The sequence below is a fragment of the Calliopsis andreniformis genome, chromosome 9 (assembly GCF_051401765.1).
Source record: "Calliopsis andreniformis isolate RMS-2024a chromosome 9, iyCalAndr_principal, whole genome shotgun sequence".
NCBI lineage: Eukaryota > Metazoa > Arthropoda > Insecta > Hymenoptera > Andrenidae > Calliopsis > Calliopsis andreniformis.
In genome coordinates this window covers 7,469,529-7,495,986 of record NC_135070.1, presented here as the reverse complement: position 1 = coordinate 7,495,986, position 26,458 = coordinate 7,469,529, and the positions used below count along the sequence as shown (strand labels likewise).

At 35.6% G+C, this 26,458-nt stretch overlaps 4 protein-coding genes and 3 non-coding genes across 10 annotated transcripts; 5 read left to right on the top strand and 2 right to left on the bottom strand.

Moving 5' to 3' along the window:
* The first annotated feature begins 8,616 nt into the window (after positions 1–8,616).
* On the top strand, positions 8,617–8,688 carry Trnah-gug (transfer RNA histidin (anticodon GUG)). Its single transcript has one exon. It is a non-coding gene; the product is annotated as a tRNA-His (tRNA).
* A 540-nt stretch (positions 8,689–9,228) lies between these two features.
* Trnar-ccu (transfer RNA arginine (anticodon CCU)) lies at positions 9,229–9,301 on the bottom strand. The gene has a single exon. It is a non-coding gene; the product is annotated as a tRNA-Arg (tRNA).
* A 505-nt stretch (positions 9,302–9,806) lies between these two features.
* Positions 9,807–11,571, top strand: LOC143183107 (hepatic leukemia factor). 2 transcript variants are annotated; one of them, XR_013002561.1, is made up of 4 exons: positions 9,807–9,928; positions 10,623–10,804; positions 10,871–11,134; positions 11,203–11,571. XR_013002561.1 is itself a non-coding variant. In XM_076384532.1 (3 exons), the coding sequence occupies exons 2-3, from the start codon at positions 10,628–10,630 to the stop codon at positions 11,078–11,080; spliced, it is 387 nt and encodes a 128-aa protein (XP_076240647.1). In that variant the 5' UTR covers positions 9,807–9,928; positions 10,623–10,627; the 3' UTR covers positions 11,081–11,571. The 2 variants fall into 2 exon arrangements, 1 of the variants encoding a protein (XP_076240647.1); XM_076384532.1 differs by having other exon boundaries at positions 10,871–11,571.
* Trnam-cau (transfer RNA methionine (anticodon CAU)) lies at positions 10,403–10,475 on the top strand. Its single transcript has one exon. It is a non-coding gene; the product is annotated as a tRNA-Met (tRNA).
* A 435-nt stretch (positions 11,572–12,006) lies between the features above and the next one.
* Positions 12,007–13,474, top strand: LOC143183108 (uncharacterized). Of its 2 annotated transcripts, XM_076384535.1 has the most exons (4): positions 12,007–12,179; positions 12,414–12,512; positions 12,729–12,885; positions 12,986–13,474. In XM_076384535.1, the coding sequence occupies exons 1-4, from the start codon at positions 12,142–12,144 to the stop codon at positions 13,016–13,018; spliced, it is 327 nt and encodes a 108-aa protein (XP_076240650.1). In that variant the 5' UTR covers positions 12,007–12,141; the 3' UTR covers positions 13,019–13,474. The 2 variants fall into 2 exon arrangements, with proteins under 2 accessions (XP_076240650.1, XP_076240648.1); XM_076384533.1 differs by having other exon boundaries at positions 12,151–12,512; positions 12,986–13,467.
* Positions 13,475–16,288: 2,814 nt separating this feature from the next.
* LOC143183109 (uncharacterized) lies at positions 16,289–22,192 on the top strand. Its single transcript, XM_076384536.1, has 5 exons — positions 16,289–16,364; positions 20,488–20,622; positions 20,716–20,987; positions 21,097–21,324; positions 21,704–22,192. The coding sequence occupies exons 1-5, from the start codon at positions 16,289–16,291 to the stop codon at positions 22,172–22,174; spliced, it is 1,182 nt and encodes a 393-aa protein (XP_076240651.1). The 3' UTR covers positions 22,175–22,192.
* A 78-nt stretch (positions 22,193–22,270) lies between these two features.
* Positions 22,271–25,323, bottom strand: LOC143183104 (adipose-secreted signaling protein). 2 transcript variants are annotated; one of them, XM_076384529.1, is made up of 5 exons: positions 25,193–25,323; positions 23,827–23,944; positions 23,596–23,733; positions 23,152–23,338; positions 22,271–23,081 (listed from the first exon to the last, which is right to left on the bottom strand). In XM_076384529.1, exons 1-5 carry the CDS (start codon positions 25,203–25,205, stop codon positions 23,025–23,027), a joined length of 513 nt encoding a protein of 170 aa, XP_076240644.1. In that variant the 5' UTR covers positions 25,206–25,323; the 3' UTR covers positions 22,271–23,024. The 2 variants fall into 2 exon arrangements, with proteins under 2 accessions (XP_076240644.1, XP_076240645.1); XM_076384530.1 differs by having other exon boundaries at positions 22,347–23,081; positions 23,170–23,338.
* Between the last annotated feature and the right edge of the window lie 1,135 nt (positions 25,324–26,458).

Genomic DNA, 26,458 nt, shown 5'->3' with positions numbered 1-26,458 from the left:
TCGCCTCGATATATTCAACGATATCTTCGGCAGTGGAGGTCGGCAGGGGTTCATCCTTGTCTTGCTGCAGCGAACGCATCGCCTCCATCACGCGCAACGAGAATCTCGACGAGTACTCTGCGATTCGCGAGCACTCGCAGACTTTCTGTGGAGAATAAGATCCTCTTCACTAGATTTCTACCTGATATTCATTTTGGTAGGGGTGGTTTCAGGAGTCTTTTTTGTGGTTGGGTTTTTTCTTTATTACTTCGAATTCGATTTTTAACCTTCGCAGGATCCTCTTCTGCACAATCTGCTGAGCAAGATTCTGTTTCATCTGTGTTCTCCCCTTCGTCCTCTTTGAGGATTTCGTTGAGCATTTTGTTTGCCTCTTCATCTGGTATACTTTCTGAGTTCTTCATAATTAATTTGAGTAATGATGATTAATGTAGGAAAATTTGGAGAAGTGTGGACTGTGTGAATCTGTAGGTTATCGTATAATTTCGATCTCGAGGCTTCTTGAAGGAAGCAATGTAATTTTAAGAATAGGTTACTGTTTAAATAAACAGAAGAAAGGGAAATATTCTGTAAACGAATTTGATATTTGTATTACATATATAATACAAAGTAATTTAGCAAAGAAAAATGAAATTAACACTGCACATCTCTACAGATACTTCTTTCTATCTTCGAAATTGTTATTTATACGTTCACAGTCCCATGACTGAGACTCTTGTTCAACTTCTACATAAAAAGAGTATAGATCTTACTGATACTACATTGTTTTCCCTTTTCTCATTTGACAGTTTCAATGTTTCTATGAAACTTGTATTATCTTTTTAAATACAGAAAGGTGAATCACTACACTCTTAGCAGACTACAAACCCTGTTGCATGTATGTAATATTATACATATAGGAACATGGATTTCTATGTTACCATTACGCACAAATAATTCAAAATTGATCACCATTTTGATTAGTTAAATATGCAACGGTATTCTATTAATCCAATTAATCAGATATCGCTTATCAGAAACAAACTATTATGATCTAGTGATCGAAGTGGATAGAAGACTCTAGATCGATCCTCCTGTTAACACCTATCAGATCCATCTTGCTTTCGCGTTACATGAGTATGTACTTGGCATGTAACTGTGTTTTCCAAGCAGCAGTATTGATTTGCAATTTAAATAACGCTACGAAACATGCTATCTGGTCAGGGGGCGGTGTGTTGAGCTGGAGAGGAAAAAAATAGGAGGAGCGTTTGATCGTAGAAGGGAGAACAGACATGGTCCGTAAAATATTAATATAAGCCGGCCACTGGACGATGTCCGCCTGTACACGGAAGCGCACATTTTCCGAATGTAGTCTCTAATATTCTGTAGAAATTGTCTTGCATTACTTGCTCTCTAGCGTCTAATACCGTTTCAATAACGTCATAATGAAATTACATGCCTGTCTCTCTTCCTCGAACAAACAGTAATGTTTTCCTAGTTGCTGCGCGTGGAATTCTACTTTCTAAACTGTTCCTTTTCTCCTACAACGATATTAGAGGATCTTATTACGTACATATTTCGATCTATTTGACTTAATTGTAAAGGTTTAATAAATATTTGAGAACTTCATTGTTAGTTTTACGTTACAGTAACTTCAAATAGAAATCAACATTATTTTGATTTGGGTAATATTAAAAAGAATGTTAACCTGTTAGAGAATCAAAGCACACTATATTACTCCTTGAATAAACGTGAAAACTGGTTCAATCATGTTGCTTCAAACAATTTTTTTCAACAATTTTTCCCTCTTGAATCTTTTCCTTTAAGCAAAAAAATTAACTAAAAACCAAAGTCAAATTCCTGCTTCTAAGGAAACTAATTACATAATCATCAAAGAGACCTTACTGAATGATATCACAAAATTGTCCAAGAACCACGTTTACTAGTGCTGGGTTAATTTCAAAGTTGTCTACGCTAGAAATCTCCGAAAAGTAAGAACAGGCCACGAAGTAGAGGAAGTAAAATCGAAAAAAGGAAGAAGTCAGCAAAGTAGAACGAGCAGTTCAGACAGATTCACGCTTTCTCGTTCTTTTTCCTTCGCATTTTATGGAAGGTGCGAGTTGTTTTCCACGTCTGATAACAACGATGGGTTGGCCTGCCAAGAATTACCTGGACGAGTGCGGATAAGAACCGTGCTGGCGCGGTAAGCCACAATTTGCCGACAGCCTGGGAACCGGAAGGCTGTAGCACGGCTTTCATGTTTCGCGGGACCAAATAGCCTAAATGATTAAGTCCTGACTGTTGAAGAATTCTTTTCGGCGTGCGCATCACACGTTTCAATTAATTAAATTTCACATAGCGATATAAAATATAGATGCTGATTATTAAATGCTTAAGTAGTCCTACTAGAATTTTGGTATTTCTTTACAATTTGCTTTCTACATTTTTAAGCTGATTGAAAAAGTTGTCTTAAACGAGGGAACAATGAGCCTAGGGTCAAAGGACAAAGAAAGTTGTCGGATGAGTTTGATGCAACTGGTAACGCGAATAGTATCGTCATTTCACCAGTTTATACAGAGTGTTTCAGACTTATGGATTAATAAAAGAATAGTGGAAAACAATAAAGAAAGGAAATATTTTTTGTTTAATCTCTCTTTAAATATGGAGCATTTTTACCTGAAGAAGTATCTACTGCGAAAATGGAAGTGATAATTACATCGTTGGAAAGTTTATGTGTTAAGACCACGTGTTGGGTTTACGTTACCTCGACAGAGAATGCTGCCTTTTCTGAGGAACTCAATTTGTCACGGATTGTGTATTCTCTTAAAGTACTCGAAAAACGACCCAACTTTCACTAAGCGTTTCCCAGCCAGGTCAAGTCTTCTAAGAAAATATACAATCTGTAACAAATTGACTTCCTCAAAAAATAGGACAGTTTTCTGTCAAGGCAGCGTAAACTCAAACACGTGGCTTTTTTAGTATTAAAGCCTTTAATACTGTATTTTCTAGCTCAAACAGTATCAACACGATTTATAGTTATCATTGACAAGAGTATTGAGTAAAACTCTCTCAAATAGAACTATGAAAACACCTAAAAAAATGGAAGACCCTGACACAGATGTCGTCGAAGAATAAATAAATCTATTCTTTCTTTTTCTTACAGCTGGCAAAGTTTAGAAAATGTGGATTTTGCTCGTCTACCAACGAATAACCTTACACATAGACCTCTACAAAATTCACAAGTCACCCTTAACTTTTTATATGATTTCAGACAAGTTTTCTCCACAAAAGCACCTTGAACTAAAAAAGAAGAGTGAAAACCAGCCCGCTAGTCATGCAGGAGAGAAGAAAGTAACAAAACGGGAATCCCTGCTAATCAGTACACCTGATACCAAGCATACTCTCTTTGAGAAGGGCGAGAAGAGGCAAGGGGGCGAGATCGTAAATAGCCAAGCCGTAAAGTAAGGAAAGTTTAATCGCATCTTCTGCGAGCAGGTACGGAAGGTAGAAGGCGGTCGCGTCCTCGTGACGACTTGATGAGATAACTTTGCTCGAGTTGTGAAACAGTCGGGCGTCGCGATTCGTGACTTGGCGCGAGGGTGAAAGGAGAGAATCCATGCCCCCGCGGTCGAAGGAGGCAAACGGGGACGGTAGATAAAATTAAGGGTTAGACACGCGACCACTGACGCGTTGTCGAGAACGACAACGGGGTACACGCGGTGTTGCGCACCATTTTGCGTCGTGTTCGCCACCTTTGCGACCGAAGAACAGGGATAGATGTAGAAGGTGATTTTCGAGGAGAGCGAGGCTAATTCTGTATAGGTGTAGGTACTCTAGAATTTGGAGGGTTGAGACAGCTATAGTATGGATCCCTGAATCGTAGGAATTAATTAAGGAAGAAGGAATTATTTTTTGTAATTGAAATAATGATTGAACAAGGGGAGATATAGGAAGCTGCTTCTCGTTTTTTTGTTTTCAGTGCAAGTCGTTTCAAGTTTTTTCAACGAAAAGATGCAGACGGTCAGAAGGACGAAGATAATCAAGATTCGCAATAAACTCTAGGGACAGCTCATTTTGGAGGATTTTCGAAGGCAGTGGACCGATGTTATTTCACCCTCAATGGATTTATGATAGGGACATTCACGGCAGAAGAGGACCCACGCTGTGCCCATGTAGTTTGTAAAGTCTGCGTGCTTGACGATAACCAGTGCCTCAAAACCACGTAGCCAAGTAGCCATGGGTGCCTGCTGAGTGATAGTTTGGAGATGACAAACAGCCCTATGTTACATTGCCTAAAAAAAGAATACTGTTCTCTTAGGAACTGTCCAAGAAATGATGGAGACAATGGCTCCTAGCAAGAGGACTCTAAAAACCAACATTTTTTATCCTCTTTTTACTCTTTTACCCTCGAACGGTCAAGGGTAATATTTCGATAATTTTCTTTCTTTCTTAAAAATACATTTATCCCTTGCCTAGCCTACGCCAGGTCATTTTTGACCCCACGTCGACTTTGCAAAGCAGCAGTTTTAAATAGTCGCCTTTCTGAGGGTTAACATACCTACATATGTACGTATAAAATTTCCCATTTAGAACTATCAACCCTGTCACTTTTAGCCCACTCCCAACCCGCTACATTTTGCAATATTAAACCCAACAACAAGATTGTCCCTTGTCTGCCACTCTCGTGCAGACATCGTCCAAAACTGGAAAAATTCTTGAAACTTCCGCAATACGTATCGCCAACAGCGTGTGCGATCTGTCTTTTCCAGGACGGTGATTAGGCAGATTACCCCGAGGTCGCGCATTGTCATGGGGGTTGAAGGGGTTTCGGGGCGCGTCAGGGGGTTGAACAGGTCACATGACGTGATGTCACGTTACCTGCTGGTCGCGGACAGGTGTTTGGGTTCGCACGAGTAGACTAGAAGAGGAGGAGGAGGGCATTCGCTAACGCGAATCCAGCGGCATAATGATAACGAGCGGCCGACAAAGCGACGAATAGAAGCTCGTAATGTCGGGACAATCTCACTGATTGTTTCTGCTTCCGCGGAAGGACGGCCAGGCTTGATCAAATGATGCCTGGATCGCGTTTATACAACCCTTTTATGATCAACGATGGACGTCGCGATTATACGCTGGCGGGGAAACAAAGCTGAGTAAATGTTAGCTGAAATCGGAATGTGGTGTAACTATTTCAAGGATTTGTTTGCTATATGCGTAATGGAAACAATATAATGGGGGATAGTAACGAGACATGATAACATGTATTAAAATGAGGCGGAGTTTAGTTTATAAAAGCCTTCATTTTTTGTCGGTAATCGTTAATTTGTTTAATTTAATTGTTAGTACATTAAAATGTGATTATTCAGGAATTATGTAATATTATTGGGAACTCAAACTCTTCAAATTTTATTTCAATTCTTTAAATCCCAATTCTAAAAATTTGTATTTGAACTCTGAATGACCTCATCTTGGCATGACACAAGTTAATTAGGCATATATGAGATATCTATTTGTGCTGACAATTGAAACCGATTGTTAGTTGCACATAACATATTTTTATGATTTTGTTACATAATAAGTATTTTACCAGACGCCTCTCAAATAAAAATAAATTACAATACAGAAGGATCCTACACATTTACAAATTTATTCCTTCATGAAAGAGTACAGGACACTGTGTGGAATTATAAAACCTGTTAACAACTTTGTTCACCTTGCAAAGATTCGAAATAGAGTTGAAATCAATTGTGACATGCAAGTAGTAACAGTAAACTCGATATTTTGGAAGTGAAGAGGAACAGGTAGGTTCAAGGCAATTCCGAAAATGATTCACCCGATTTCTTGGCTTAATACACCTGGCAAAGTTACGGAAGCTAACTATTGTTCCTAAGACACCTGTACTACCTCGTGAGATCACGGCCACATGGTAGAGGCGCATCACCCTTCGCCACTAAATTAGATATTACGATAACAAATGACGTTATTTAACCCAACGATACGACTCCCCAAGTTAAATTTGAACAGGCAATGTAATCCAGATCGTTCGTCCCTATTTCGCATACGAAAGGACACGCTATGCCGTAAATCACCGTCGCACCTGCGAACTTTTTTTATGCAATCATCATCCTACCGTCGATATACAATTTTCCTAGAATAAATAGAAACATTTATTGTTATGAACTTGACAAAAAATTTGTAGATAATTATTTAGCCCCTATTTCTGTAGTTGTGATGCAGAATGATGTAAGTCGTATTTTTAGAAAAATGTTAGTTTATACCTAATACAATTTGTATTTTTAACAGAAGAAGTTTAAATTGTAGTAATTTCTTCCTTAAATAAATTTTGCCTTATAAGCACTATTTTTAGAATCTTGTGATTAAAAAATGACACAAGTGGTTTTGGTTTTTCATTGCATTCATATGATAACTTTAATCTGATTTCCCTAAAAAAGTGAAAAGGAGGACATTCGTAGATCGAAGGTCAAGGAGGTTGTACACAACATTACAGAATATTAGACCCTTCAAACAAACAATCGATCTTTCGACCATTAATTACTAGCTGGGTTGAATGCAGTGAAAGGGGGTTGCAACATTGATGAGGACGACTCGGAGTTTAAAATTGTTTTCAGTCTACCTCATCAATGTTGCAACCCCCTCAATGTTGACCCCGTCCGCGACCAATTTACTTCATAATAATTACCTTCCGCATTAAACATTCGTCCGGCATGAAAGTACCAGCTGTCGACTGTCCCAGAGACATTAGAAACACGTATGTAGTCTCTTTCTGCCTGGTCTACCTTTGGTAAAACACTATCCATGCAACTATGAATACAGATAGTAGCATGCTACAAGAAACTTTGTGAAAAGTCAAAAGGGAATTGTCATTCCTGAAACGATGAAAGCGTTTCGTAGGCTTCCTGAACATTAATGACATGAAATTGGTCATTCTCCAATTTTACGAAGTCCTTCCTTCATCATGATAACATAAACGATTCTCATACCAATGGTACCCCCTAAAATTGCCCAACAGGAAAGAAACAAAAATACAGCTTAATTACTATATCAATGCACCCTCTAAGAACAATTTAGTATAAACAGGAACTTATTTTTCCTCTAATTGATTCACCGACTATCACTGTCGATTTTCAAGATCTCTCCAAGATTCCAAACCTTCTCAAGTCTTCCATTTCCGCCCATAACAATTTTCGACGATCCTAATCTTCGTCATTTGCTCATGCAAGATTCAAAAACGTGATCGACCTATTGTACGAATGGATCAGAGATTAGGGTCGTGATACGGAACATTAAAGGCTGAGCAATTTATTCCTCATGGAGTTGACATCCTCGGGATTGGTCAGTCTAGATGGCTTTTCGCCTTCCTTGACCACTCGAAGCACACGTTGGCTGGCTTGTCCGTAATGATTCAGGGGCGGAACAATGCCTCTGCTGGATATTGCGCATGTACTGAGGGGCGGGAACCACCCCTCGCGACGACGAATTGGAAATTCTTCCGGTGGATAGGTATGCAGCAAAACAGCACGTGACACGAAACGTCAACAGGGTCGGGACAGGAAGTCGAAGTCGCGACGACCTGGGGTGTTCGCTGACGAACTGGACTGATCTTCGAAGAACTTCACCGAAAGAAGATACGTGGAAATCTCTAACTGAGGATATAATTAAACAAATTCTAGCGGTGAAAAAAACTGATAAATCTTGAGAAAGAAAACTTGTCAAATTGGAGCACTAAGGCGAAAAGGAAACTGTGATCTTTGAAGATTTATGATATCAGAAGAGCAATGTGTATTAGTTTTGATATTGGTCAGATTGACTGAGAATTAGTTTTCGGGGAAGAATTCTTTGGAACAAATGGAACAATTGAAAAAACTTTCTTTGGGGAACTATTCGAGCTATTTCGTCGAGTTTCATTTTTCTTAAATGGTGTTTAATTGACTCATTCATGAACGAAGAGGATGGCCTGATCGTACTTAGGATTACACTGCGCGAATCTGTCCGTGATTTCGAGTTCTACGTGAATTTTTGAAGGGATGACCTCCCACGCACACGCGAGAACGATTTGTACTGGAAGCACAGTGTCTAGCGCGTTTTCTGCGTTGCAGCTTCTGCAAAGTTACAGCCTTTTCGCGCCGACCTCAGGTACTTTCAAAAAATTTAGAAAAATTGTACGGTTATTGCAAAATTTCAAAGTTATTGAATTCAATTATTATTATTTTTTTACATATACATGTTTTCCCCCCTTTTTTAAAATTATTTCTTACACTGGTATAATTTTGCTGTTTTCTTTAAAATTTATTATGAATGGTTTTTTTTATAAATGATATATAACCAAGAAAAAAGAAATTGTTACAAGAATAATGTGTAAACTTTGTAATTAGTATATGTATATTTAAACGTGCATAGTGCATACAGTATTGTGAGAGTTTGAAGTTATTTCCACAATGTTCATACTTTTTGGAGCGAATCTACGTTTACCAGTCTATACGTTACATTAATTGCAATACTCGATGGTTTATTTAATTAGTAGATACATAATATAGCCTCAAGTTATGGATAAATGAGCAAGTTGGACAACGTGACTCTTCAAGTTGGCTGATTTCCAAGTACTTTCCAAGTCCTCCAGTAGCCGTGATCGTCTAGTGGTTAGGACCCTACGTTGTGGCCGTAGTAACCCAGGTTCGAATCCTGGTCACGGCAATGTGTTCAATGCAACACATTGTCACGGTTGGAGGTTTTCTTTTTTTAATTTTATTTTCTCTCAATCCTTCATATGTATTTTTACATAAATTGTTTTATTTTTTGTTACGTTCTAATGTTTCTCGTAACAAATTAATTTGTTTACTGATGTTATTAGCACTACATGCGTTAATTAATTGTAAAATGTGATGCACTTCTATAGTGCCTTTGCAAACATCAAATTTCATAAAATGTACAGTGTGTCAATGAATATTCCGCGAAAGCAACTCGTTACTTATTTAATGTAGTCAACTGAATATGCGAATTCATTTAACATTACTAATGCCATTATTGTTTTAATTCATTAGTGAAATATTTAAAATGAGTTAGAATTTGTTCTAAGCAAACTGTAATGTAAAATCGATAAGTAGTCCTGGATAGAATTATTATAGAAATCTCTTTTTATTTCATATCCAATACTTAAGTATTTCATACACAGTATATCCATACACAGTGTAATTCGTAAAATTATAAAAATATAAAAAAATTATATCAATTAATTACCCCTGGTGGGACTCGAACCCACAATCCCCGGTTTAGGAGACCGATGCCTTATCCATTAGGCCACAGGGGCTCTTGAAATCTACTTTCTTTAAAATAAATCGTACATAGTAGCGTCATAATAGAGTCACATAGTACTATGTTACAATAAATAAAAGAAGAATATAGACAAACTATAATATAAAAACTATAGTTACTAGATTCCTAAATATGTAGCCTACTTATATGCTGAAAATATATACACATCTTCTACTGCATAAAAATAAATCTAAATTTAATAAACTTTATATGTAAATGAATTTGTAAATAGATCAATTTAATATTTAAAATGACAAATATCTTAATCACGCTAAATATAGACTCTTAAAACATGAAAAATACATTAACAAAAGTTATTATAAGCTTACTTCTTACAAGCTAAGATCGCTATTATTGTAAACGAAAATAAATTTTGTTGAATTGACAGACTTTTACAGATACGAGCCATATAATTCTAGAGACTACAACTTCGGAGACTCAGATATTTTAGTAAATTCTAGTATACCAGATATATCAATTGGAAGAACACCATCGCCATTGACAGCATCATCGGCTGCATTTTCACTTCCGGGATCTTTGCTTCCATCCCCATTTTTGGCCACCGTACCACCGTTGATACAATCTATAAACGTGCAGCAACCATTTTCAAGCACTAATACGGGTAAGTTTATACATTATTGATCGTATTTTTTATCAAAATACGTTAATAAGCATTACAGTAGTACCCCGTTAAACTGACTCTGAAACTGACTCATTAGATTGACGTAAATGATTCCTACCACTTTTGCAATCAACCCAACCGAGAAATTGTTCAGGTCACATGGTTCGACAATAAGACTAGTTTGGGTACAGGTCAACTATGGAAAAAAGCAGTATTTATTAACAATATGTTATTGCTATTTTACACTAAAATAGCACGCAAAATATTCAAATCCAAAAAATTCAAAAAATTTAATTTCACGTTTTCCTGTAATTACTGCCTTTCTCCATAGTTGGACTGAATAGATTATTCAAGGCAGGCCCCATGAGTTCATTAGTTTGACTTTGCTGATTCAAAATCACATCAATTTAACGGAGCATTATTGTATTAGAATTGTTTATTATTTAAGATTATTCGAAAATACAGTTTTCAAATGCCTCGGTAGCGCAGTAGGCAGCGCGTAAGTCTCATAATCTTAAGGTCGTGAGTTCGATCCTCACCCGGGGCAATTGTTTTTGCAATTCCATACGCGCGTACTTAAAGAGTACAATTAATCTTTAAATTAACATGAAAAGAATATTGATACTTCGTTTTTTTAAAGAAAAGTAATTTTATTGAGTATTGTTACGCGATTAAATAAGTATTGGTAAAATAGGTACCATGGTAACTCGACGTCTTCTGAGCTCGAATGGTGTTACGAGTGTGCAGCGACGGCCTAGAAGCGAGAAAAAACCGATTCCAGATGATCAGAAAGACGAGAAATATTACGAGAGACGTAAACGTAATAACCAAGCAGCAAAAAAATCGCGAGATGCTCGTAAGATTCGAGAGGACCATGTGAGTAAATCTTTATGGATAAGGTTATTAAAAGAAGAGAAATTGAAATCTGAAACTGCATTATAGATCGCGTTACGAGCGACTATGTTAGAACACGAGAATGCGATTTTGAGGGCGCAAATAATAACGCTTCGGGAGGAAGCACAGTCTCTTCGACACATGTTAATTAAGCAACAAGCACCATCCTTGCAATCTATCGAGCGTTCGATCTCGTCGATAACACCTGTTACGTTATCACCCCCACATTCTACAGCACCCTTAGATTGTCAAATTTGAAATGAGTACTTAAGGATGAGCCGTTACGGAGGACGTTTTTTAATGATCAGCTAAGTATGTTCAGATTTTAGGTAATATCATTGGCAATGTAAAATTAAACTTCAGATACGTTCTTATTATAGTAACGGTTTTCCAATTTTATTCTGACTGAAAATTGTATTAAACATTTCCATCAATATCTATGGTATTGGAAAACAGCGATGAAGACTTTTGTATTAATCGTTAAATTGAACAAAAGTAATTGATTTAACTCGGTATAAGTTTAATATTTAACTGAAAAAAGGTGTAATATTCGCACGTGAAGAACATTAAAAATGATTCGGCTAAGCACGAGAATAATAGTATGTATACTTAATTGTCCTAGGTTAAATAGTGAAGTTAATGTATATAGTTAAATCTGTATCATTTTATAACTGTTGATAAATAAAAATCTACGCATTAAAAATGCAACAATTTTATTGTTACATAACGATCATCCGAAATAGACCATACGGAACACTACAGGCTCATATTTTTAGTAAACAAATATACATGACACATGTATACGTAATAAGTCAGTTTAAAAATAAAAATTTCAGTTGCAACAGTAAAGTATGAAATCCCTATTACAAATTGCAAGACTGAATCGTAAATTGTACAAAATAATTGAAAAGAATAAATACAAATGCAATTAATTGTACTTAGTTATATTACAATTTTTTATTTATAAGATTATTGAACATATGTAAATTTCCTACTTGATATTTTCTCTGATTTTCAACTTGTTATGTTACATTAGTGTATTTTTTGTTAAATTTAGCTTCAGTCCCAAGCATCTCCAAAACCTGAATTGATAATGTATTCCAAGACTATATTGAATATCAGTTAACAATTTCTCTGTTTCTCTTCAGTGAATATAAGTATATCTATAATCACTTTACAAAAAGAAAAATTCGTATTGCATTTAATCTGCAGTATTGCAACGTTCAATAATCTGCGTAGTTGCGTTGGCTAACCTGTAACGATGTATTTTACGCGGGTAGTGCAGTATGTGTATGTAAATACATATAGTTTCGGCTTACATGTTGACGCAGATTGAAGGGGATCGTTTGGGAAGCTGGTATTTGACATTTTTAGTCGTTTATAGTACGGGGATTTCTACAATTTCCCCTATACAGCCATTGATAAGTTAGGCTCGTGAAACGAACAGATGTGATATTCGTAGCTTATTTGTCATTGTGCAGTGTACTAGTGGCTATTTTAATCGTCAGTGACAGAAAATGGCATACCCAGGCATAGCAGCATTTATGATTGGTATTACCATAGCTGCTGCTTTATATTATATGTTCTCTAGTACAGAAGAGGAACACCAGCAAAGGCAACATTACCAGCAACACTCTAGGAATGACGCTGAGACTCAATATGAATCTACGAATCCATGGAATGTAAACGGGTAAGAACATTAAACATGTGAGCACATTATACAGAAGTGTGCAAATGACTAAACAATATAAAACTGTACCTTCTACAAAAAAGCTTTGATTTTTTTATAACTTAAGTTTAATCATTTACACACCTCTATAGATTCCAATGTTTTGAAAGTTAAAGAGAGTTCAGTCGAATGAAACTCTATTCTAATTGCACAAGGATATTTTTACTCTGTCCTTAGCAACAAAGGCAATAGGAGGCGGAGATCCTACAGAAAAGATAACAGTAAAGAGTGCACAATATGTTTAAATGCGATAAAACAAGGGGACCAAACCACAATGTTACGTTGTGAACATATATTTCATAAAAGCTGTATTCAACAATGGGCAGCCTATGAGGTAATTTGCATAAATGCAGTAACATGACAAAGATTATAAAGAATTTATATTACAATTAAATTCTTTTATAATTCACAAATGCATGGTTTCAAATTTGCAGAAATCATGCCCAAATTGCAGAAATCCATTTTGATGAAACTGCAGAATTTAATGCAAAACATCTAATTGCTACAACATTGTTTATACTATGTTAACATTAGAGTACATGAATATGAAGAGCCAAATTTGTATGGCAGTTGAATTTTTCAGTTTTCAACATTATACATTGAAGTTAACTATAAAATTATCTCTTGTATTATCCACATTGAGATAAAAAATGACTTTTAATTTAGAACCAAAGCAAAACTATCATTTTAAGTTCTAAAAACTTTACAAGAAAATTTTGTTATTCTTCCAATGAAACTTACGAAGCAATCATATTTGAATTAAGCTTTGTGTCTATAAATATAATGTATGTTACAGGGTTATATGTGTTAATCCAAATATTGTGATTTAATATATACAATTGCATAATTTTTTAAACTGTGAAATGTATAATGCTAATTACTAAATATTTCATAAAATGACTACTTTACTTTGTAAGCAATTCATCTAGAGCAAAATTTATGAAATAATTTAATGTTTTTCATATCACTTCTGTAACAAACTTCTGAATAAAAAAAGAAATAATATTTATAACACTTAAGAGTATATTTCATAGATAATAATTTTTTGATATTTCAATCTTTTTGCTATATTATACTAAAAATATGAATAATGATAAACTAGATAATATGATACAAAATTGGTTGTTCTAAAACATTGCTTGTACATAAAATTATGCTACTATAAATTGATTATAGTGCAAGAACTTTAGCATAAATAATGACAATTTCAGTTATCAGTAATTTAAGTATTTGTTTGTTACACAAATATCCATATAAAACTACATAAATGTTAAATTATATTAATCCAGCCTATGTAAATGTAGCATTTTCATTTCAGTTGACATAAAGAAATTTGTAATTAGTATTTTTTAATAAGTGGCTGTTCAATGATTTTTATATTTCATAAATTATGATCAGTGTTTAACAACATCCATTATAGTGTTTCATTTACATTACTAAAATTTAAAAGAGGTGATCTATTGTAGTATATGTATACCTAAGATATCTTGAAGATAAGAACAAGTTCATACAAAAGTGTTTCACTTAACCCTTAAGGTATTAGTTAAAAAATAAGATATTCAGAGACATTGTTAATTGTTTATATGCTAAATTATAGAATATATTAATATTGTAAATTAAATTATGCTTGTATATAAAGAACCAAATAAAACATTTGACAGAAATTCAATCAAATTTTATCAATATATGTAATATGTATTATATGTACATATATATCTTAATATAATTGTATGATATAAGATCTTGATATAAGATGTATATCTTGGTATAAATATCTTGAAAAAATTTGTAATTAATAAACAGATTTTCATCATGCTAATTAGTAGTATGTATACCTGTGTACATTTTGTAATAGTGTTTTTGTATGGAAAAAAAGAGAAAAAATAGGAATTTAGATAGAAATGTAGACATAAAACGACGACCTTAATTTTATAAATAAGAATTATGTAAAGGTACATATATTAGCATAGAAAAGAATATGTACTACGAATACAGTGCAACATTTACGATTGCTATCCCCTTATTAGGTATTGTCATGTAACGTATGTACGTACATACTTTCCTTTTCGCTACTCATAAATGGTTTCGCCCGTTTCCGGTTCACGTATTTTATCTCTTTCACAATCACAATTCATTGAACGAAATATGCAAATGAATATTATTTTAAGAGGGAAAATTAATATGTAATTAAAATTTAATGATTATTTAAATTCTAATTTTGTTTCTAGAGTGATATACCGATACAAAAACTGATAGATATATATCATAATGTTGAATTCTTAACCTTAGCAATTTTTCATATTCAAATTACTCGCGCGAAACTTATCGTATAACCTGATATAACCGTCACATATCGCTTCGCGAAAATGTTGTTTTAACTATTGCAAAACTACAAATATACAAATCTTTTTAATTTTCTAATACATATGAGACTATTGTTGACTACTTTTCTCTAACCTAGCGCGCTAACAAATGGTATGGACCACTGGGAAAATACCTGTGTGCTACGAACAAACAATCAACTATAATAAAATTTGCCGAATGTTATAATACAAATTGCAAATTTTGAGAAGGAAATAATAAAAAAAACTTTTATCTAAATTACCTCCTATTATTAAATAATTTCCACTACTATTCTGTTTTTCTTTTTGTAGATTTTGCTTTCTTTCTTGAGTCGGCAAGATTATTAGAAAATTATTATATGAAAAAATGTAATTTTGATGCGCACGTTAGTACAACAGTATATGAAATTAATTTGTTCAAGAAAGTGAAACGTTCAAATTATATCACATTTACGCTCGATGGTAAGCGGCATAAAAGCATGAAATGTTCTTTATGTTCATGTATGTTCAACAGATATGAAATCTAACATGAATTCTTGAATCTGAACGATTCTTCGGTTACGTTACTCGACAAAAAGTTATCGATTCAATCCTAGTGTGGTACGAACATATGTATCACTCCCATCCAAATATCACCCCACTTGAATTTCGAGTGTTGCTTCTATTACATTAACATGATGAATTTTCATCCCTTGTTTTATATCGAAATAAAAGCATGAAATATTAAGTTACAAATAAAGTTAGAATCATATTCTTAAATACTTCTTTTTAAAATATGCTTTCTTTACCCTAATAAAAATTTCTGAAACGCCTAGTAAAATTTGTATGCCAATGTGTGGGGGTGTAGAATTTATCTATTGCAAAAGGGGGGCGTAACTCGAAAATGGTAGGAAACCACTGCTAGAACTAGGAACTACCTATACAATCGTACTAATAGAGAATTTCAACGAAGCCCTTGATACTTTCATATCGATGGTAATTAAGTTCTCGTACGACTGACATGGTCGCGAAACGAAAAGCGCGCAATTGATGTTCAAACTTTTGACTCGGATACAAGGGTTAACTGATTACGCTTAGTTTTCCTGGGCATAGTCGTAACAGCATGTTGCTCGATCCCCGTAAGCAACGGTGAAATGTGTACAGTGAACGGCACAGGGAACGTAGAGAACCGGTCAGTTACCTGAGAAGCACTCTGGCTGGTAGCAGGAGGATCAGTGTTTGTCGATCGTTAACCTCAAACTGTTGGCGTTCTTCGTGGATCCAACGTCGATGGCTCGGGGATGCGAGGGTGGCGGGAAATGGCGCGTAAACCGATGACAGACAGTTAAAAGTTTCGTGTGTGCTCGGGGGCATCTCGACGTTCTGTCGTCAAAATGCGTGTACAAGTCGAATACGATGCAGTGTTTGCTGATGATACTGTGTATTGTTTATGTGATCGCGGATTCTTCGGGAACTGTCGAGGAAGAACGAGGTAAGACACTGAAACTGCAACTTTCAACGATTTTACACGACCACTGAAGTATAATTAGTATTCACGAGGTTCGGCTATTTTTTTAATTCACTGTGCGCGATATTTGGGTAACTGTCACGAACCGAACGCTTCGAACTTCTCAACACTTCTCACCACTTATCACCAGTTCTCACGAACGACTGAGATGAAAGATGAGATTTAAAACACTGATCTTAGGAACTGAGATCTGCGTGTAGTGATTGGTTGACTAAATCGAACATGTCGGATGTAAGGGCGACTGTTAGAATGTGCTTATATCTTGTGAGAATTGAGCTTTTTAGAAACAAAATTGATTAATTCTGATTTCGATTTTTTAAATGCTGAACTGGGTTAAGATTTTTAAATTTATTCGTCATGCACGTGAATAAGGGTTAATTTTTCATACTAACGTTCCATATTATATGAATACTATATTCTAAATAAACTAAATAATTCATTTATAATTTAGTTTACTTCAAGTCGAATTTTCAAATACATTATTAGTTTATTTTAAGATCTCAATTAGTTTGACATCTCAAAGGCTCAGTTGAAATTAAGATGTCATTAATGAACAATATTGATAAATGTTTATACTTTTATTTTGGTAATAGCAACTATGCTGTAAAATTCATTCTATGGTATATGTTTTTTATGAGTTTTTAAAGAGCGTTATAACTTAAACTTTAGTAGTAGTAGGTTATATTCAATCAACTTCCAGATTAATGGCATTCAAAAAATTAAGCTTGGTATTATAAAATCTTGATAATAAATAAATAAAAACGGCAAAGGATGTTTTCATAACAAATTATTATTATCTTCACGTGCTTATGCTTCATGTATTTGCAATCTAAAGTAAGTTAGCGCAATAAAACTAAATTAGAAGTTATGATTTACAGCGCATATTACAGATACGCCTTTACAAGAATGAATGCATAAATATTTTTAATACACATAGAATAGAAGCCTCAAAAGTAAAAGTATCTATTAAAAATAAAAGGATTTAAAGATACTCTATAATCCATTATTCTGTTTGCACAACTGTAGGAAACAATGCGGAATTACGTCAGTCAAAATTTTTCTCATGCTTCAATCGAAGTAATATCAACACTAGTGGATTTGATTTGACACATAAGTAAGTCCCGATGACAGTTCAGATGAATTACAATGATTGCAAGCCATCCATTACGACTTTGCTTTGCGACCAGCACGCTCCTCGTGGCTGGTACTTCGCGAATTACTTTCGAGGAATGCTTACTATAAAGGCAATGGCAAGCTCGTAAAAGCAACTCGAATCGGGACATGGGTCACCTCACCGTGGAAACACGGTGCAAAGCTGAGAGCTGTGTGGATTAACGGTGAAATTGTTTCGTACGATGGTCGAACAAGCTATCGTGACGAGTTAGCAAGGTCGACCTAACGAGACAACAAGAACCTCTGCTTCCCATCGAAATCGGCTGATCTATTTTCAGAGACTGCGGCATCGGATGAATCGCTGCAAGGCTGAAAATCGATCGTCCCATTTCTTCGGACCGGTTTCGCGATTGTCAAGCAGGCCGAAACGGGTTTCCATTAATCTTCGATTTCGCTTGTATTATACGCACGCGGTCGATAATTAAATGGATTCTTACACATGTAACCCCTGCATAACACGATAATTATCCACAGTACCACCCTTAATACCGAGCAAACAGGGAACTTGCCCTTAGGTCTTACGCTCAATGGTTCCACACTTATTATTAGTTATTTTCATATTTTCTAAAAAAAGAAAATTAATGTAATTGTTATAGTAGAGGCACCCAATTTTTGAACATACAATCTTTTACTTATTTTTGTACATATACTTAAATTACCCTTAAAGTTATACTCACATGTTTTGAAATACCCTCTATACATATATGTGTACCATAATTATTAGTTTTTTCTTTGCTCAGTTATTGAAGCTTTAATAAACATTTTTACGCTTTAATTGTCGAATTCACTTAATCACCTACATTTTATATCATTACCTATCTCTTCTTCTCAGAATAACTGGGGCTACATTATTCAATATCAGTACTGTTGTATATTCTATTACACCATTTTCAAGTTCTCCAAAATACTGTATGGACCATCGTCAATATCACCGTCCATTAAAGAAAATATAATATTCCTACGACAGTCCTCTGCTTTCTTTTTTCACTTCAACGTTGAAATTTATGAACTTAACATCATGATACCATAACAGTCGACTTCCCCTTTCATCAACGTTTTCGTCATCCTATCTTGGTGAAAAAATCTGGATCCAAAACGATTCTCGCGCCTCGAGATGAGTCTGGATCAACAGCCGCGCGTAATTATATCATCCTTAGACTGGTCTAAGGCAACCAACGAGATAATTAACGCGGCGACAAAGCTGAGAAGTCGCTCCGTGGAAACGGTCAGGAACCTGTTCTCGTTTACGGTCGCTAAGCCTTTAATTGCGGAAGTATAATGAGTAACGCGGCGTAACGCCGAATATGGCGGCCCTATGTATCGGTTGTACATAATAATTACAATTTCCGATCGCAGAGCAGCAATGAATCGGCGCGTGCACGTGGACGACAGCGGTGAAAGCTTTTCTTCTGGGCGCAATACCGAAACGAAGAGTCCTTCCTTCGTGGGACGTTGTATTACTTGAATACAAAATCAGACTTTGTAGCGTGAAATGCTTATGGAAATCCTAATGAATTTAAACATTTTATCTTTGCCACTTTATCAAAAGAAGATTTATAAGTTTTATGCATTTTCCATACTGAAGGCTTTGGAAGAATTTGTGACTTAAAAGGTGCTACTGTTCTCGAAGTTCTTCAACTTCATTTTTACATCATTCGCATTTTTTGATTTAATTAAAAAATGAAGAAATCTATTTTTACTATTATTTTAAAGGGATGATATTCGTGGAGGCAGAAGTCTTCATTCAATGGAAAGAGAGTTAAAAAATTGAATGTTAGGAAATAATCTTTGAAAACATTTTGACTTCTATCGAGCGCATAACGAGGTTACGAGTCCAACCTGGCGACTTACATGTTGTGTACATCTCGTACGATGTAACTCTTTGAAGCAGGTTTGAGTTCCACCTGCGCGTGGGAGTGTGTGGGACGATGCACACATGTACGACACTGTGCACGTTTGATAACCTTGCAATGAAAGCAGAAACCCCCCTAGGCTTTTCGTTTTTTCTACCTAAATATATGTACCACATACTGAAACGAGATTTACGGACGAACTTTCTAATAAACATATTATGTTATTGTCGGTAACATCATTAGAATTCTTCAACTATCGTACACATAAGGGATATCATTCGCGCGTTTCTCTTCCATTAACTTGTGAGTTTAAATTGTTTTATACGCTAATCAAATTAATTGGGCGATCACCTGCTCGAAGAACTTTATTGCTCCGTTTGAAAGCTTTGATCTGGAACGTAAGTCAGATGTTGAATTACAAGTAGATAGTGTTCACTTCCCATTGGAACTCTCACTAGGGAAGTCCTCAACTTTTCCTACGATTTTTGTGTATTTTTATAGAAGGGGTAATCAATAGACTCCTGTCTCTATTTATAAAATATTGCGTATAGACTTCCAATAACTTTGAAGCTACGAACATATATCTACATACACCTACAATAAGTTACATATATTTTATCAAAAGAGAAAGTTAGAGAAAATCAAAAAATAATTCCGAAAAATTAAATTTACTAAAGGAATATTACATTGCATTATAAATGCAAACATTTCTGAATAATTCCTATAATTTCGTTTATAGTGCTAATTAAAAAACAATGTTTTCCATGGGTAGCAAAATTCCAATTTTAAAATTTCAATATATGTACATAATTTTAATTATTCATATCTCCAAAATCATTCCCTATATTGGAGGGGATCGAATTAAGTATTTTCTTTATCAGCAAACTTGTATTATTACAGTAAATACAAGGAGCTTTATTTTAACTTGTATCTTAACTCAGACTTGGTAAATCAATCTTAATTGTATCTCACATTATCTTGCCAAAATCTTGTATCACTTCACACCTGTTCCCTCTAATCTCAGTAATCATGTTACCCATTTTCGTTTGCTCTGATTATAGTAAAAGGATTAGTACGTCAGTGGGCGCCGTTAGTATGGCTTGCACCTGGCGAGCTGTTTTTGCCCCTGGAGGTGTCTGAGTTCCTCGACAACATGCAATCCGGCGAGGATTACCTTCGCACCAGAATCGACGTAGGTAAATGACGAAAAACGATGCGTCGTTGAGAAGATTAAAGACCGTGTAAGTGACTCGCTGCTAATTGAATGATCGATCAATTCACATTGACAGAGATATTACTGAAGAATCGATCGTCGTTCTTGTACGGCCGGAAGCCATCGGGCACGGTGCCCATTTACGCTGTGATAAAGGACTGCGCGACTCCTGGGTCCACGACGGACGCGGCAAATTCAAAAGCTGCGAGGGAAGAGAAACTGCGGAGGAAAGGGAGCGACGCGCCTCCGCGAAGCGCGTTCCAAGCAGACGATTTCGGATCGATGATCCTGACGAACGATCTCCCGGGGAAAGGTTGGAAGAATGATCCTGGCAAAGCTACCGCGGAGGTAGGTCTAAACGGGAGTCCGATGGAGGAATTTTTCTTCAGTATTCGGCTGTGCGATTTCACTATTGACATTGATTCGTTTGAACGACTATTTACGGAACTGCTCGCAGAAAACCGGTGATTTCGAGAAAAAGAAAAAGAAAGGGAACAGGAAGCTGCACTTTCACGTGACCTATTGGATGTTCTATCCGTTCAGCGAGGGAAAGGCAGTCTGCGTTCTGGATCTCGGATTTTTCGGTAGCTGGCCAATACCAACCGTAGGTGGAATGTGCCTTGGAATGCTCAAGGAGTATGGAAATCATGTGGGCGATTGGGAACACATGAGCCTTTATTTTAAGGTGAGCTCTAGGGCATCTGGATGAGCTCATGTTGATTCTATGTGTAGTCGATGACGAGATATAGCAATTCCAGTAAAATAGTAGGATATCGGTCATTTGCACTCCTAACAATTGGCGTTAAGAATTGAAGCCTAAAATTGAATAAAATTGATATGAGTGTTTAGGTATTGGTACATGCTTAACTACTGGGACATTTACTGTAATATCTTGGTTTGTTCCTAGACTGGCCACCACAACGTCGATTGTTAGAAGTGTGAAGGATCAATACTCTACTGTACCTTGTCGTCGACTATACACTATGCAAATCCACCTTACAAACACCCACTTTGGAATTCCATTTATCCTCAACTAAAGATAGTATTTTTTTTCTTTAATTTAGGATGACAATCATCCTTTAGCAATGTACGTGTCTGCTCACGATGCGGGGGCGTTCTACCGTTATGATTTACGGAGTGGAACCTTCGTGTACGAGAGCCAGGAGACGCGCAAGGGTATCTTCCAAAAGCCCATATTCCCCGAGAGGGTTTTTACAGCTGGTGGTTCTCATCCAATATTATTCAGCGCACGTGGATCGCACGGGCTTTGGACAGCGCCTGGAAAGCACAAATTCGTTAGACTGCCTCGTTTGTACGATGAAAGCGGCTTCGGCACCGCCTGGCCCACGTGGAAGAAGATGGAGATGCTCTTGAAGGAGGACAATAGCATTATGCCCAGTTGGATGACATTCAGGGGCAAGTGGGGCAATCCTAAAAGCAACTGCCATCCTTTAGCTAGACTCGGCTTCAATATCTGCGAATTCGTTGATGGTCCAACTGGTATCCCTATGAAAAAGTCGAGTTTTCGGTGCTAATAGTTAGTCTGCATGCTTGGCCATGGTTTTATCTGTGAACGCAAGGATGGTATAACCTTAATATTATTGAAGATGAAAAGTGGTAGGGTTAGTCGTAAACAGAACGAAAAACGTTTCGTTGAAGTCGTTCGTTTTTAATAGTAATTCGTTTCAGCTTGGCAAAGAGAATTAGAAAACAGCATAGTTCATTTCTTTTTTCGTTTGATTCAGTTTTAAAGCCTACGTATCGATGTAAAACGATAATAAAATACCATTTCGCTTATTACAGATAGATCGATAATAGATATTAAAAGGTGTATGTAGACTTTATAGGCATTGCGTGATACGTTCTCGTTCAAGAAGTGAACAGTAGGCAAATGCGGTTCTCTTAGGAGATTATTTGTTAGTATATCTCGATGTGATCCCTCGAGAAGGCTATTTAAAGGAATACTTCATTTCTTACGTCGACGTCACCTCCGTATCATCGACGCAAGAGTAGAAAGACATCCTGTGATAGTCTCGTAGGCCCATATATAATAGGTCCAATGCAACGAACTCGATATGCCCTTAATCGAACAATATTTCAAAAGTTATATCGTGCAATTTTACGGTGCAGCAGATTGTGTTTAGGTTTATCGTGAACGTACTCTACGTCTTAAATTTAAAACATGTACATGTGATTGCTTATGTTGACTAAACTTAGTGATCATTGATTGTGAGACTGCAAAAAGCGTGTCTTCGTTCAAACGATCCCAAAGCGCACGTGTTACATTCGATACGTGTCCTCGAGCCTCAGTGTCATCCCACGTTGCATCGTTCATCGTTAACCAGACGCGTGGATTCCTCTGTGTGTCAGGACATCGGCTCCCTCTCACAGTTTCTGTCGGCTTTGCATGTTCAGGGATGCTCTCAGTTTTGTACCCAGCACCTGTGAAAAAAACACTCGACTCTTAGATATTCGAGCAACAACATCTTATCAGCGAGATCTACTCGGAGACCTCATCTTCGTCCGACACCTCCACGGCGATGCTGCGTATGCCGTTCCTCAGCAGCGGCGTACCCTTGTCTTTTCCCAACACGCGCGCATTCAGCTGGATTGTTAATGGGGTCCCTGCCTTGCAGCACATTATCTGCACCTCTTCCTTTAGAATCTTTTCCTTGTACGCTAACAGCTCTACTTTTAACCTGTTACAAAAAAGCATTCAGTGGATTTTTGTTTCATTGATTAACAGACTGCGGATTTTTATGCGATTTCGTATTTCTATAAACACAGTTAAAGTAATTAGGCCTATATTAAAATTTTCTTCATCTTTCGAATATTATAATTTGCACCTTATTTTGCACATTTTGCACTTTTTTGAATATGTTTTCGTAAATACATAGAAATTCGCAATCTGTTAATTATGCATTTTATAGAACATTTAAAAAAAAACATGTTTTACCTTAAGCCATCCTTTTCCTGTGCCAAGTCGATAATGTGACAATTAGGATTGTGAGTTCCAGTCACTATGGCTGGCTCTAGTGGTTTCCCATCACCATGTATGCACAGATTCCAAGGGACAGAGAATTCAACATGATATCTGAAAGAAGTAATAGGTGTTAGGTACTATAACTATTGAAGATTATTTGTGTAATATTGAAATTAACGAGGAATTAATTTTATCGAACGAAACCTGCGATGAAGCTGTAGAAATCCAAGATGAGCGTCTATTTGTCCATGTCGTTGCGGTTGTATCATAATATTGTTGTCTTTCCCGAGCCCGCTTCCCCCGCTGAAGTGGACGTGATGCTCTAAACACGATTTTTTACGAATGACTAGATATACGTGAATTATGAGCCTTTTATGAATGCATGTAAATTTGCAGGGAAAGTATCGTTATCATTTTAACACTGTAAAGTGATTTTGAGATCTCTTTTTGAGTTGATTTAAGAAAATCAACGTGTAGCAATAATTTTAGCATTACGCTAGATTCTTATTATTTTCCGTACTACGTTCTATAACGTAGAATACTAGATTAAGTTAGTTCACAAAATGTTAATATTACATCAAATTTTATACGTAATAATCATACATAAAATGATATTAAAAATGTCAATTATTTACAATACAATTTAATAAAAATAATGTTTGTTTTAAATAACCCGTAACAGATATACCGCTGTCAAATAATTTATTTAAAATCACAGACTGCAGTCTTATCTAATATGATTGTACAATTCTATACAAAATAAAAAGGAAAATCAAAATATACAAATTATATACGTGTACATGTATTATTATATAATCCAAGATAACAAAGGGAAGAGTGAAAACTAACTGATATTGTTTCTCCTTCTCTTGCGCAAGGGTTTTCGAGACTGATACGCGATTTCTTCGTTTTTGCGTTTATTGGAAATATGGCTGCGCTGGGGACTCATCGACACGATTTATATTATCTCTCTACTTCAAGAATCCGTTGAAAGGGATCCTGTTACATACGAGAACCGACTTGTTTTTTTACATCAAATTTCATATTATGTATATTACCGTCGCGATAGTTGTATCGAAATAGGCAGTAAAATATAAATTCAGCATTAAAATTGTTTTCATACACAGACATGTGATTACGTACAAATTCGTAGAACTGACCGAAAAGGTTAAAGGACACCGCAAGACAAGCGAACCTTGATGTAAATAAAGTGAACGCGGGAAAGCTTGAAAAAATCGAAATCTCTGTTGCGAACGAAGGTTGCAAAGTGCGCTCGATAGTTACGAAGTTCGAAGTGGCGCGCTTTCAAATGACCCAGTTCCAAATGCATCCTAACCTAATACATCAATGATGCACCGGTTCCAGGAAATGCATTTCGACGCGGAATTTTGTGCAGATATTTTGATATTTGCTCGATTTCTCCGTCGAATGGATAATTAAGTTACACGTGTTAAAGTTTAGTGATGAATAGCTGCATTGCTAAGTACTGCAGAGGGATGAACTGTAAGAGTGAATAAAGGTCTAAGCAATGAAAAGGAAATGATCATACGTATTTGTGTTAATCCATTACCTTTATCTCCCATGTTTCGTAAGGCAATTTGGCAGTCGTACTTTCATGCTACACACAACTAATTTAATATTCTGTAGTGTAGCTGGGTACACGTCAGTGTGTTAGTGCGCGTGTGTTCACTTATGCATGCTAGGTAACGCATTGGTTAGTTCGGTATCTTCATGCTGGTGGCAGCACCATCCACTTAAATCCTTCCTCAAACACACTTCGTAAGTTTTTAATCTTCTGAATCAATATTTTTTACCAGTTCTGACTTTATTTTCAAATATTCTGGGAGAAAAATGTTTTCGGAAACAAGAAGATTTTAATTACTACGAAAACGAAACGACTATAATAATAATGTAATATTTAAGGATAAATCTTGAATTGAACAAATCTATTAGTGTTCAAAGAAAATAGTAGACGAAAGATATTTGAGAGTCTTTTTATCGTATTTAATTCATTTATGTATGTATTGCAGGATTTGTCAGCAATAATTATATAATCGGATAGTAAGAAAAGCGACTGTAGAAAAATGAAGAAAAACGGTTAAAATTCTGATTTACGATTTGAAGTAAAAAGCAAATGGACGATAACCTTGTTTACGTCATTAGATAATGGCCTTTCTTAGCATAATTAGATTAAGAAAAGTATAGTACATGTTATTATAGAATTAGTTCTGTGAAATATGTAACTAGAAAAACAAACGATGATTAGGTACTCGAGAAGGTTTATTATCTATGCGAATCAGGTGGTAAATCATATTTGTATGCATTGTACGTGAGTAACGATAGCTACATACATATTAGCCTGCAAGTTTCTAAGTACATAATAAACTTAAATGATTTCACAATTATATTGCATTCAATCCTATTATTCATTTCCTGGATAATAACAAATATAATAAGCAAATTATGATCTTCAATACCGTCACCTCTGATAGTATATTGCCATTATTTCTGTTTTATGTAATCTTCGTCTTTTTATCGGTTTTTTCCGATCAATTATAGATAGCTATTCTAGTTCTAACAAAATAAAAGTTTATTCAAATAATTCATTTAAAGAATAGTTACGTGTTATCTAAAATCATTCTGTAATAAATGATTTTCTTGTCAGTTGAAGAAGAAATCTTTGAATAAACTACAATTTCGATATTTACTTAGCAAAATTTTTATAATGAATAAAAGTATATTTACCAAAATGATTCATAATCGTAACTCGAAAACTGTATTTTTAAGTTGTGTCTCTTTTGAAATACATGTATTAGTTATAAAATGAAAAGCGTGT

Coding starts and splice junctions, on each gene's coding strand:
- LOC143183108 (XM_076384533.1), top strand. CDS start 12,340: ATGGCATACCCAGGCATAGCAGCATTTATGATTGGTATTACCATAGCT. Junction 12,513..12,728: donor AATCCATGGAATGTAAACGG/GTAAGAACATTA, acceptor CTCTGTCCTTAG/CAACAAAGGCAATAGGAGGC. Junction 12,886..12,985: donor AACAATGGGCAGCCTATGAG/GTAATTTGCATA, acceptor TCAAATTTGCAG/AAATCATGCCCAAATTGCAG.
- LOC143183104 (XM_076384529.1), bottom strand. Junction 23,734..23,826: donor TTTCTACAGCTTCATCGCAG/GTTTCGTTCGAT, acceptor TACTTCTTTCAG/ATATCATGTTGAATTCTCTG. Junction 23,339..23,595: donor CAGGAAAAGGATGGCTTAAG/GTAAAACATGTT, acceptor TTTTTGTAACAG/GTTAAAAGTAGAGCTGTTAG.
- LOC143183109 (XM_076384536.1), top strand. CDS start 16,289: ATGCAGTGTTTGCTGATGATACTGTGTATTGTTTATGTGATCGCGGAT. Junction 20,623..20,715: donor TCGCACCAGAATCGACGTAG/GTAAATGACGAA, acceptor TCACATTGACAG/AGATATTACTGAAGAATCGA. Junction 20,988..21,096: donor CTGGCAAAGCTACCGCGGAG/GTAGGTCTAAAC, acceptor AACTGCTCGCAG/AAAACCGGTGATTTCGAGAA.
- LOC143183107 (XM_076384532.1), top strand. CDS start 10,628: ATGGTAACTCGACGTCTTCTGAGCTCGAATGGTGTTACGAGTGTGCAG. Junction 10,805..10,870: donor GTAAGATTCGAGAGGACCAT/GTGAGTAAATCT, acceptor ACTGCATTATAG/ATCGCGTTACGAGCGACTAT.